Below are 13,892 nucleotides of genomic sequence, written 5' to 3'. Positions count from 1 at the left end.
CATGGTATTAGAATGTCAGCTTCAGATTCTGTCAGAGAGCATTTCCTCTGCCAAGTTCTTGCTTCTCTTTGTGAGGTCGTAAACTAGGAACATTAATTGGCAGAGTTATCTTTATTCTTCTTTCTAATGATTCACTTTCATTTATATTAAGCCACTAACTCTACATGCTTTGGAGGGTTAATTTCCTGATTTAGTTCTCTATGGTGTTTCAGGTAAATCACTTAAACTCACTGAGTTGCAGCTTAATTGGGTGAATGTGTTGAGTACATTAGATAAAATTCAAATGTAAAGAACCAGCATGATGCCTGTCTGTGCTGGGTGCTCAGTAAATACTATTTACTTTCCTTTTTTTTGCCATTACCATCTTTCCAAATCTTCTGATTTGTTATGTGACAAAAAACCAATCATATTAAAGAAGAGAGGGAATATTTTTCATGTTTATTCCTTGGATTATCCATGGGCTGTGGAATGGGGTGTTATAATGGCCAGGTCAGTGTCAAACAACCAACCAAAGAATAGCTGAAGCATTTTGAGTGATTGCTTACGAGACCCATTTGTAAGGCAGTCTCTTATAAAATAGTTGGGTAGTGGACAGAAAAAACCAAGCCACGTCCAATATAAAAAGAGTGGCCCCTGAGTCCTTCTGCCCAACCAATGAGACTGAAAAATGGGAAAGGTTTACAGAATTTTTTTCTTTTCTATTTTCCTTCCTGTCTAATGCAGTGAGTAAAACCCCTACTATTTAAGCTATCTAATATCTAATATATGTTGATCTGTTCAGCTTTACTGTGATGCTTTAAAATCTGTCTTTCTCTAAAGCCTCTGTGGAGTGTTTTACTGCATCTTAATGGGTACACAGTTGAATAAATCATTATAATCAGCAAGATGAAAATACCTAAGTCCACTTGCAAATGTAGTATATGTACACATTTACATTTATGCTTGATTCTTTCTTATAGACTTTGTTTACTGTATGTATATAAAATTCCTTTTCTTTTAATATTGTCGATCAATATTTTATTAATGTAGGCTGGCGTATCTAAACTAAATGAAGCTAAAGGTCTCGTGGATGAACTGAACAGAAAAGCCGGAGAACAAAGTGTATTACTTAAAACTAAGCAAGATGAAGCAGATTCTGCTCTTCAAGAGATCACAGTATCAATGCAGGTAATGTTTAGAGTAAGCTCAGTGATGCAAACAATAGAAAGGCCATTTATGCCTGATTGTCAATCAGTGTGAAAAATAACATTTTTACTTATGTGGATTTAAAAAATATTGCTTGTCTGTGCTGAGTAGACTGATAGTGTTGTGTACTTGAACTTTTGTGGAAGAGTGTGTTATTTTCACATATTGTTTGAAATCAAAACTATATTATCCTCAATTGTTCATACACTAATTTATCTAAACCCTATAATATAAAAATATAAACATTTTAATTGGTATAGATTTGTCTGTAACTGATTTTGTTTACCCTCTGTTAGTTAATATTTCCTTTTATTTTTCTTAATATCTCTTTCAGGCTTCAAGGGTTTTCCCTGTTTTTAATATTCTCAAGATTTACAAAATAAATCTTTATTCATTCTATTTATACTTTCATGATATTTTTAATATTTTGTTTATATCCTCTTTTAACATTGCCTTTCTTTTGTTGAACCCTCTCAAGGGAGATTTCTCTCTGTTCTTTCTTACTTGGGTATTCTTTTACATTTGCACACCCTCTCAGTATGCTCCTGTCCATTACCTTGTTTTTTAGTACTGATTACATACTGATTACCACCAAATCCATCTTTTTTGTCCTTCAGCCCTATCCTTCCTCTGAAATTCAGACTCACATAACCAATAATCTGTTAGACGTGTCTTCTTGAAAGTCTCACAATTCAAAACAGATTAAAACTGAACTTATAATTTCCTTTTCTATATTCCTTTCCTCAGTTTATGGCACTACACTGTAGCTAATTATTCAAGACAGAATTTATAAATTATGTTAGATTTCTGTTCCCTCAATTCATGACTCTAATGAATCCTTAAATTCTGTTAGTTTTACCTCCCTGATTGTGTCTTAAGTATATTTCCCCATCTCAATGTGGGTGACTATTAACCTTACTTGAAGTCCAATGCCTCTTTTATTTAAATTAACTTCAATGTTTATCAGACTAGTGTATATATCTCAGTAAAAGTAAATAGCATAAAAATGTCTTAAAAATAACAAAGTTGGAGGGCTTATGATATAAAGACTTACTATAAAGCTGCAGCAGTCAAGGTAGGGTAATATTGGTGTAATGATAGGCATAGCGACTATCGGAACACTGTGGCATCCAGAAACAGACTCATGCATACATGGTCAATTAATTGTATACAAAAATACTGTTTAAATGGGGAAAGGATGATCTTTTAAAAAAGTGGTACTGGAATATTTGGAGATCCATGAAGAGAGGAAAAAAAACCTCAAACCTTTACCTTACAACTTATATGAAAAGTAACTCGACATGGAACATAGACCTATATGTACAGCATAAAATCATAAAACTTTAGAAGAAAATACGGGAGAAAATCTTTATGATGTTGGGTGAGGCAGAGATTTCTTAGATATGATACCAAAATAGAAGAAGAAAATAAATGATAAATAGGATCTTATCAAAATTAAAACCTTGTGCTCTTTTAAATAAATTCCAAAGAAAATGAAAGGCAAGTCACAGACTGGGAGAAAATATTTACAAACGTGTATTTGATAAAAGACTTGTATCCAGCATGTATAGAAATGATTACAACTCAATACTAATAAAACTAATAATTCAATTTAAAAATAGGTAAAAGATTTGAACCTGCCCTTCGTGAAAAAAGACTTATAAATGGGCCAGTAAATATATGAAAAGATGCTCAACATCATTAATCAGCAAAGAAATGTAATCCCCTTATTTTTTAGTATGAGACCTCATTCTAGCCCTTAGCTTTGTAGTGCTTAGCCTGGTAATTACAAATCCAGAGCTTCTTTGACTTAATTTCTCAGAAGAGTAACCTTTTTTCCAGACTTCTGATAGTTGGGAAGGGGAGTGGTATGACTCCATAAAGTGCGTATTTAAAAATGTGTTCTAAATATTCTGTGAAGACTTCACAAAGCCTCAGCTATTTTATAATTTTCATCAGCCACCTGCAGCATTCTCTCCTAGAGCCTTCTGGCTTGTTTCATTCTTTGCCTGGTTAAGCTGCTGTCCTGAGATCATTCTTTATCATCTTGGTTTACTCCCTCGTTTCTGTGGAGCCTATCCCCAAAAACTTTGTGAGAAAGGATACATGGGCAATAAATTTTGAGATCTCACATATATGGACATTCTTCTCTGTCCTTAGTTGGTTGGTTGGTTGTGTGCTGGGAATAGTATTCTTGATTTTGAAGGCATTGTTCCATTTTCTCCTAGATTCCATTGTTATGGTTGAAACACTCAAAGCTATTTTAATTCCTGATCTGTTTTGGGATGACTTGTTTTTTTTTTTTCTCTCTTGGAATCTTTTAGGTCTTTGTTTCCATTTTTCTGAAAGATGTGGTGATTTGCTTTGGTTTAGGTTTATTTTCATCCACTGTGTCCAGTGTGGGTTCTTTCTACCTGAAAATTTATCTCCTTCAGTTCTGGGAAATCTCCTTAAATTATTCTATTGATAATTCCTTTTCCTTTATTTCTCTGTTCTTGCTTTTTAGAATTCTTATTATTATTTGGGCTTTGGGCTTAGTAGTCTGGTTCTCTAATTTTCTTATATTTTCTCACTTTTTTTTTCTTCTCTATGTGGTCTACTTTCTTCAAAATTTCTTCAGCTTTATTTTTTAACCCTCCTATTGAGTTTTTCATTTCTGTTATATTATTTCTCAGGAGATTTAAAAAAATCTCTAGATGTTTCCTTTTGGCAGTAGTGTCCTTTTTTGTTGTTGTTTCATTGTTGCAGTACCTCCAACTAGCTCTCAGAGGATATTTTATGTAGTTTTCTTTTTCCTGAATATGTTTTATTTTTTTTCTGAATATGTTTTATTATTTTTCTTACATGATTGCTTTATTCTCAGTTAAAGAATAATTCTTAGTTATTCACAAAAAAAGCTTTCTTTTCATGTTTGGTCATCTTCATTGAAAATCTGAGCATGGAAGGGAGATTTGTTTATTGTGAACTTCACAAGAGGGTTATCTGGACTGATTTGAGTGGCATAAGCAAACGATTTCACCTGCCATGTCAAAATAAATTCCTTGGCAGATGCAAAATCTTCAAAGCAATAACATTTGCAGATAATTGATGATTCAGTGTTTACAAGATAAATGTATGGACTGCCTGACCTGGAAGTAATGCATCAGAGAATAAATTTAATTTTCATACTGTAAAACTTTAGCATAATTTTTATCAAGGAATTTCAGAACCAAAGTAATATAAATATTTATCTGAAGCAGCTAGTCATTTTTATTGTTAAGAATATCTATCAAATACTTTTTTTCCCTTCAGGAAATTGAAGGCATCGTTCCATATTCTCCTAGCTTCTGTTGCTGCAATTGGAACACCTTTAAATTTCTTACCTTTAAAGAGTAATTTGATAAAAGCAAAAGCTTCATAAAGAATAATATCACTATATACATATATATCATTAATATCATTGATAACTATATACTTACAAAAGGAAAATATTCAGCACTCCGTGTGCCTATGTACCTTCAAACTAGTGAACATTATTAAGATACATTGAGTACTATGCTATTCTTTTCTCTGTACTGTTCTGGGAAGAGGTATTTCCAAGACTGTAGCTAATTGTATTACTTAGTAGAGATCCAGAAGAATAACCCTGCATCTTGTATTATAAGTTAATAATTTTGCTCAATTATAAGTTGGAGACATTTCTGTTTGTTATTTTATACATAAGTATGGTAGGGAGAGACAGCTTAAATACCAAACCATACAACTTTTAAACCTAGCAACTCTAGGTTTGTGACATAAAGAAAGAACATACTAAATGCTGTAGGTACTCAGAATAGCTATAACTTACAATTGGAAAAGTAGGTTAATAAAACACGAAGCATGTGAGTTGGGCCTGTAAGGGTGATTTTGATATTGTGGAGATGGAGAAAAGAACTTTCCCTGTTGAGGAGCAGTAGCAGAGATACACAGGTAGAAACACTTGTGGAACGTAGAAGATATCAATTGCACCTACATGTCAGGTACCTGAAGGATCAATATATTTGGCAATAGGACACAAGGCATTAGTATTGTTCTTGTTGTTGGTTTAAACAACAGAAATTTATTTCTTCCAGTTCAGGCAGGGAGAGAGAGAGAAAAAATAACTCTCTGTTCTCTTCTTTTTTTGATTTAATTGAGATATAATTGACTCATAGCACTATATTAGTTTCAGGTGTACAACATAATGATTCTGTATATGTATATAATGTGACATGATTACCACAATAAGTCTAGAGAGTACGCCAAGCATTAGTTTTTAAACTCCTTGAATGATTATAATATAGTTGAGAATCACTGTTGTTAGGATTCTTGGAAGGTTTCTTGACAAATTTTTTCCCTTGGTTTTTTTATAGTATAATAAATAAATCAAACACAAACATTCATAATGTTCATGCATTTTTATATATGTGAGACCCTTGATTTTTGTATTCATGAGCAAAGAGGTCATGTGTTAATATATCATTTAGTGTTCTTTGAATCTTTACTAATTTTTGTTCACATATTTGCCATATTATTCTGTCATGATTTCAATTAATTTTTGTCTAAATTAAAGTCTAGAATCAAACTTCTAATATACTATAGCTTGTCTCTAAGAATTATTACTATTGTACTCTTAGAATTATAGAAGACTTCTATTTTCAGTTTTCTTATTTATGAAATAAGCATAATAGTATTTATCTCAGGGTTGTTGCAAGTGTTAAATGTATATTATTATGATCATTTTCTAAATTATGCACTTCTGACATGTTTGACTTTTAAATAGTAAGTATTTATTACTTTGCTATTCAGAAAAAATTAAATCAAATAAAGCATACTTCTTAATAGTAAATATAGAGTAAATTATATCATCAGTTCCCTAGGCATTTCAGAAACTCTTATGCCAATTAATGTTAGAAAAGCATTTAATAGAAAGTGGTATTTTAAAATAATATTTTTGGTATCATGCTTTTAAATGTTGAGTGCATTAAAATTGATTGGAATGCTATTTAAATATTCCTGTAGGATGCTAGTGAACAAAAGACAGAACTTGAAAGACTAAAGCACAGAATAGCAGAAGAAGTCATTAAAATTGAAGAAAGGAAAAACAAAATTGATGATGAATTAAAAGAAGTACAAGTAAGTTAAAAAAAAAAAGGAAACTGTGTAAGAGCCATTTACATTTTTGATTACCAACTTTACATAGGAGTTTAAATATTATTTACATAAGTCACTTTCTAATAGTATTATCAATGTGGCTTTCACTCAATACTATTTATAAAAGAGAAGCAGGAAGGAAAATCTGCTAGGAGGAGTAAGCAAATTAACTGATGTTTGTTAAAAATAATCTTTGTTTTCTGTGAACCATGTTGTTTTGACTGTAGAGGAAAAAATATTTTGTAGATAAATTAAGACAAACTCTTAGGCTTTTTTTTTTGAGACTTGATTAAATAAGCAAACAAGTCTTAGCATATAAAGAGCCTCTTGAAAATGGCAAATTGTCTCAAAACAAATTAGATTTTCCAAACTAGACTGTTGTAGTTATGGTGAGAAAAAACTCTTACTTTCTCAATTTGAACATTTTGTACTTTGTGTGTTTTAGAGAATTTTGATATTTGAAGAGAATGGATATTAATAACTAGAGTCATTTTTAATAAAATGACAATAAAACATTATTTGTAAAGAGTTAGTGATTTTTTTCATATATATTTTTTGAAAGTAAAAATGCCCTTTTCGTGTTCTAGCCTCTAGTCAATGAAGCTAAACTAGCAGTTGGAAACATTAAGCCAGAATCTCTTTCAGAAATTCGTTCACTGCGTATGCCACCTGATGTAATCAGGGACATTCTTGAAGGAGTTTTAAGATTAATGGGTATCTTTGATACATCTTGGGTGAGCATGAAAAGGTAAGTTTTTGAATTTGTGAAAAATGTTATTTCACCAATGAATTATACATTCTTTCATTTTTTAAAAATATTTCTTATATTGCTTCTCAAACTGAATTTCATCTAACTGGTTACACACATTCCCCTGATATTTCAAGATGGTCTATGTAATCATATATCAAGATCTATATTTTCCTTTCTCTATAAGTGATTGTTAAAAGTGTCAAAGGAAAACAGGAATGCCTTAAAGTCTTTAAGAACATCTTAATAAACATAAATATTTATTTGGTCCTCACACAGTATAGAGCATTGTGTTTACTGTGATTTACTGATGAAGAAAATATAGTCACTATTCTCAAAAAGAATCTTGGACTCTTGGCAGAGACAGAGAGACACAGGGAGCAGGCGAGAGCCCCATAAATTAAGTAAGAGTGATGTAAACTGGAAGAGAAAAGGCTGATTATTAACTCAATATGCAATTATGCAGCTTTAGGTTTCACAGTATAACAATGGTATTGTGGTTTGTGCTGCTGTTCAATTCCATTTTAGGACTTAGGTTGATAGTAGAGTTCTTTTTCTATCTGAAATGGGAGAGAAGATTTAGATTGAGGGAGCACTTTAAAATCTTTCTTATAAAGGAGTCAGAATATTTTCTTGCATATCCTAGAATGTATTAGTACTCAGGGATTCACAAAAAGGGTTATGGGTAGAGTTCAAGATTATAATTCCTTCATTTTATTTCTTCAGTGTATTCACAGAACATTAGAAAAACTGTTGTGCATCTTTCTGGAGATCCTTGTCTATAAAAAATGATGAATGGTACTTTAGAAGATTAAGTACTTTAAAAGTACCCTATTTTTTGGTTAACTAATAGATTAAAAGTATTGTATACACCACTATGTTAAATTGATATTTTTGTTAAAAATAGCAAACTTTATTTAGCCTTATTTTAAGTACTATGCTTTCATTTCAGTTTCCTTGCAAAGAGAGGGGTGAGAGAAGACATAGCAACCTTTGATGCACGAAATATTCCAAAGGAAATAAGAGAGAGTGTTGAAGAGCTTCTTTTTAAAAATAAAGGATCTTTTGATCCAAAGGTAATTTTTAACAGTTGTGCCATAAATTCCCTTTCCATACTATATAATATTCTGCTTGTCAAAATATGATGATTTATCATTATTGATTGTTTAGTTTACCTAAAAACTAAAAGTTTATTATAATAAGTTGTAAGTATTATAGCTGGGAAGCATTTACCAGAATTAGGTAAATTATTGTAGAATCTAGGGGGTTAGGGGCAGGTTTATTATCTTAAGTGGTTTTTGAATCTTATGATCTGCTGTCAGCGGTAAGTTCCTAACTAATCATAACTTCCAACTTGCCTGTATGCTTTTATTTCTTCTAGTATACTTGTCATATAATAACAGATATCTCTCTTGGGATACTTACATTTAATTTCAGCGAACAGTTTAAATTCCATGATTCTGGTCTTTTTTATATCCTTTATTCAAAATGTCATGTACTTCTTTGACACCAATAGCAATTGTTTGAAAATTGCTTTTATCTAATAAAGATCTATCTTGTATATTGAAGAGAAAGAGTTGATACTTGAACATCATTGTGGACGGCACATGTATTCATTTTAAATGTGGCTAATAATTATTTCAATAAAAAGTCATTATATTAAAGATTGTATGTGGTTCAAAAAGATTTATTCTTAAGAAAAAATAGAGTTTATGTATTTTTCACTTAATCAAAATAGCAATTCACTTTATTTTTGCTATAAGCCAAAAAGTTCATTATTCGGGATAAGTTATTAAACAAATGCTTAAAGAAAATACACTAGAATAAACTTTGCTTTTATTTGAAATTAAGTTAGGATGCGGGATAATTTCTGATGTATTTTTCAGAACGCTAAGCGTGCCAGTACTGCAGCTGCTCCTTTAGCTGCCTGGGTTAAAGCCAATGTCCAGTACTCCCATGTCTTGGAACGAATTCAGCCTTTGGAAACTGAACAGGCAGGATTAGAATCGTAAGTGAAACATAAAATATAAATAGTTCTAACCTTTATTTTCATCAATCTGATGACCTAGTTATATTATTAGGATTTATTTGTCTGTTTCTAAAAAGGCAGCTGACAGCGCTGAGTCATTTAAATACAAATTAAGAATGTAGATCAAGATGATGGAGTGGAGGATGTGGAGCTCACCTCACCTCACAAACACATCAAAAATACATCTACATGTGGAACAATTATCATGGAAAACTGACTAGAAACTGGCAGAAGAACGGTACAATTAAAGCTGCAAGAAAGATCTGTACATAATTGGGTAGGGCAGAAAAAAAAGGCATTTGGTTAGGACCTGAGCCCCTAGGAAGGATCTGTAAGAAAGAGAAGTTCTATATGGGTGGACCCTTGACTTGAAGAGCGAGGAGGTTGAGCCACAAACTGGGCATACCAGTCCTGGGCTCCTGCGTGGAAGAGACAGTCCCCCTCGCCTGCTGGGAATTCTGCTGAGACAGAGAGAAGGGCTGGAAAAGCTTAGACTCTACTTGTGAGGAGTGCTTGCATGCTAGCTTGCTAACAATCAGGGTCGAGAGAGTTTTGCATTAGTGGGTGCTGCCTTACCACACTTCCCAATTCGAACGGGCAAACAACCCAGGCCCACTCACTCCATTCCTGGTGCAAGATTTGCACACAGACTTGGTCTAGCTATGCAGAGACAGACTGGGGAGGCTGGGGTATCATCCAGTGAGCCATGGAGGCCATTGTCAGTGTGCACATAAGCAGTGCCACAGAAATGCCCAGTGACTAAGCACTGAAGCTCGGGCAGACAGGCCTTGAGAGAGACACAACCCAAGGGCCTGGGGTGTGGTCCAGGTGGGACGGTAGCAGTTGTCATCAGCATGTTCCGGAGTACAGAGCCTTTCATCTCCCAGTGAGAACACCCTGGTTCTGTCTCCACTCACTCCACACCACAGCTTAGCAGAAGATCTGGGGCAGACAGGTCCTGTGAGAACACTGCCACAGAAGCAGCCCAGATCTCTGGTGGCAGTGCAGTCTCTTCAATTCCTGCAGCCACAATGCCCCAGCCTTCAGCCCCAGCCTACTTCAGACCATAGCCTTGCACTAGATCTCGGATGAACACAGCAGAGAAAGAGATTCAACCTTGGGCTGTTTCTGAGCAGAAACGTGAATGCCTACACAGGTGGTGCATAGGTCCTCTGTGACTGCATGGACCTTACTTGCTTCAGCAATCACCTCCTTTTGGGCAGGGCTTGAACTCATGGACAGTGGAATCTGATTGAGCCTGACTATCAGGGTTTCTACTCCAACAACTGGGGAGCAGACCTCACCCCTGACAGGGCATTGACAACCATGGAGCAGAGAAAAAGTCCCACTTCACATCTTGTACAGGCTCTAGATGCTACAACACCAGCCATACCACCTATCAAGGGGATAATAGCCCACACACCCTGAAGAATAATGTGGCTGGCGTCCAACTGAAACCAGCCCTCACACCAAAAATATTGGATTCACACAGTCTACACAGTGATGTTCCCACATAAAAACACCCCTTCAAGACCACAGTAGATAACTGTTTCTGCTAAATTCATAGAGACAAAGAAAGTTAAGCAAAATGAAAAGGGAGAGGAACAACTTCCAATTAAAAGAACAAGATAAATCCCCTGAAAGAACAAATAATGAAACAGACCATGCACCAGTCTACTAGACCCTGAATTCAAAAAGGAGGTAATAAAAATGCTAAATGAATTAAGAAAGATTATCGATAGAAACACAGATCACTGTAACAAGGACCTAGAAACTATAAAGAGGAACCAATCAAAAATAGTTCAATTCCCAAGATAAAACCAATCTAGAAGCAATGAATAACAGACTAAATGACACAAAAGAATAAATAAGTGATCTGGAGATAGAATAATGGAAATCACCCAATCAGAACAGCAGACAGAAAGACAAATGAAAAAAAAAGAAATCAACATATCAGATCTATGGGATAATATAAAACATGCTAACCTATGCATGACAGGCATTTCAGAAAGAGATGAGAGAAGGGGGTTGAAAATGTATTTGAAGAAAATATGGCTGAAGACTTCTCAAACCTAAAGAAGGAAACAGATACCCAGGTACAGTAAGAACAGAGAGTCCCAAACAAGATGAACCCAAACAGACCCACGCTAAATCATATGTTAATTAAAATGGCAAAAGTTAAAGAGAGGATTCTAAAGGCAGCAAGAGAAAAACAAAGATTTAGTTACAGGGGAACCACCAAAAGGCTATCAGCTGATTTCTCTGCAGAAACTTTACAGGCTAGTAGGGATGGCATGATATATTCAAAGTACTGAAGGGCAAAGCCTGCAATCTAGGATGCTGTTCCTAGCAAGATTATCATTTGGAATAGAAGGAGAGCTAAAGAATTTTTCAGAGAAGCAAAAACTAAAAGAATTCAGGAATACTAAACCTACCCTAAAAGAAATATTGAAGGGTCTTCTCTAAATCAAAAAGAAGCAAGAATCTGTAGGAAAGGGAAAATCAGAATAGGAAAGGCAAATATATAAAAGGATTGAAGATCACTTTTAAAAACCAATACATAGATTAAAAAATGATAATAAAATTGTGAAAGTAATTTTAACTACAATTAACAGTAAAAGGATAAGCATGACAATGTAAAATAGGATATCAAAATCACAAAATATAGAGGAGGGGAGTATAAAAATGTAGATTTTTAAAAAATACGAACTTGAATGACTATCAATTTAAAGCACGTAGATATAGCTATGGGTCAACATACTTGAACTCCATGGTAACCTCGAATCAGAAACGTACAATAGATTCACCAAAACCAAAAAGAACTCAAGCATACTATAAAAGAAAAACATCAACCCCCTCCCCCTGCCAAAGGAAAAAAAAAATACACAGAGAAGAACTACAAAAACAACTGGAAACAAGGATTACAATGGCAGTAAATACATACTTATCAATAATTACTTTAAATGTCACTGGACTAAATGCTCTGATCAAAAGACAGAGTGGCAGATTGGAGGAAAAAACCAAGAAACTACAATTTGCTGCCTTCAGAAGACTAACATCAGGATGAAAGATACACATAGACTGAAAGAGGATGGAGAAAGAGAATTCATGCAAATGGAAGCACCAAGAAAGTGGGGGTAACAATACTCCTATCAGACAAAATAGACTTTAAAACAAAAGCCATAAAGAAGGAAAAAGGGCATTATATAATGAGAAAGTGATCAATATAAAAAGAGAATATTACTCTTGTACTGTAGGAGCACCTAAGTATATAAAACAAATGCTAGCAGACATAAAGGAAAAATTGACAATGATACAATAATAGTAGGAGTCTTTAACACCCCACTGACATCAAAGGACAGATCATCCAGACAGAAAATCAATAAGGCAGGAACGTTCCTAAATGATACAATAGAGCAGTTAGACTTAATTGATGTCTACAGGGCACTACATCCAAAACAAAAAACAAAATACACGTTCCTTTCAAGCTCACATAGAAGATTCTCTAGGATAGATAACATACTAGATCACAGAACAAGCCTCAACAAATTTAAGAGGATAGATATTATTTCAAGCATCTTTTCTGAGCACAGTGGTATGGAACTAGAAATCAACTACAGAAAGCAAAATAGGAAAATAACAAACACATGGAGACAACAAGCTACTAAAAAGACAGTGGCTCAACAATGAAATCAAAGAATAAATCAGAAAATACCTTGAGACAAATGACAATGAAAACACAACCTTACAAAATCTATGGGATGCAGCAAAACAGTTTTAAGAGGGAAATTTATAGTGATATACAGGCCTTCCTCAAGTAACAAGAAAAATATCAAATAAACAACCTAACCTACCACCAAAATGAATAAGAAAGAGAAGGATAAACAAAATCCAAAGTTAACAGAAGGAATGAAATAATAAAGATCAAGGGGAAGTAAGTAAGAGATCAAAAAATAATAGAAAAGATCAATAAAACCAAGAGCTGGTAGTTTGAAAAGGTAAATCAACAAACCTCCAGAGATACTCACCAAGAACAAAAGAGAAAGGACTCCAATAAATAAAATAAGAAATGAAAGAGGAGAAATAACTGATACCAGAGAAATACAAAAAATTATAAGAATACCATGAACACTTTTATACTAACAAATTAGACAACCTAGAAGAAATGAACAAGTTTCTAGGAACATACAGCCTGCCAAAATTGAGTCAAGAAGAAATGGATAACTTGAACAGACTGATCACTAGAAGTGCAGTAGAATATGTAATTAAAAAAAAAAAAAAAAACACCTGCCTGCAAACAAAAGCCCTGGACTGGATGGCTTCACTGGGAAGTTCTACCAAACATACAAGGAGGAACTCATACCAGTCCTTCTAAAACTATTCCAAAAAATTGAAGAGGAGGGAACACTTCCAAATTCAATCTATGAGACCACCATTATCCTGACACCAAAACCAGACAAAGACACTACAAAAAAAGAAATTTACAGGCCAATATCTTTGATGAATTTAGACGTCAAAATCTTCAGCAAAATATTAGCAAATTGAATCCAACAATACATGAAAAGGATCATACACCATGATAAAGTTGGGTTCATTCCAGGATCACAAGGATGGTTCAAAATATGTGAATCAATCAGTGTGATACACCACATTAACAAAAGCAAAGACAGAAACCACATCATCATCTCAATAGTTGCAGAAAAAGCATTTGACAAAGTTCAATATCCATTCATGATAAAAACTCTCACCAAAATGGGTATATAGGGAACATATACGAAC

General features: G+C 33.8%; 1 protein-coding gene across 2 annotated transcripts in view; it reads left to right on the top strand.

The window, feature by feature from the left end:
* DYNC2H1 (dynein cytoplasmic 2 heavy chain 1) overlaps positions 1-13,892 on the top strand; it is a gene marked incomplete at both ends in the record, with an annotated part of 362,190 nt that overhangs the window by 118,173 nt on the left and 230,125 nt on the right. For both annotated transcript variants that reach the window (XM_079708170.1, XM_079708169.1), the window contains 5 exons: positions 1,030-1,167; positions 6,205-6,318; positions 6,924-7,084; positions 8,037-8,160; positions 8,971-9,092. In XM_079708170.1, the coding sequence (XP_079564296.1) occupies positions 1,030-1,167; positions 6,205-6,318; positions 6,924-7,084; positions 8,037-8,160; positions 8,971-9,092 (659 nt within the window). The remainder of the gene's footprint in view (positions 1-1,029; positions 1,168-6,204; positions 6,319-6,923; positions 7,085-8,036; positions 8,161-8,970; positions 9,093-13,892) is intronic.

Source organism: Hyperoodon ampullatus, assembly GCF_949752795.1.
Source record: "Hyperoodon ampullatus genome assembly, chromosome: 7".
In the NCBI taxonomy this organism is placed as follows: Eukaryota; Metazoa; Chordata; class Mammalia; order Artiodactyla; family Ziphiidae; genus Hyperoodon; species Hyperoodon ampullatus.
The sequence above is the reverse complement of the archived record's forward strand: the minus strand, read 5'-3'. Positions and strand labels throughout refer to the sequence as shown.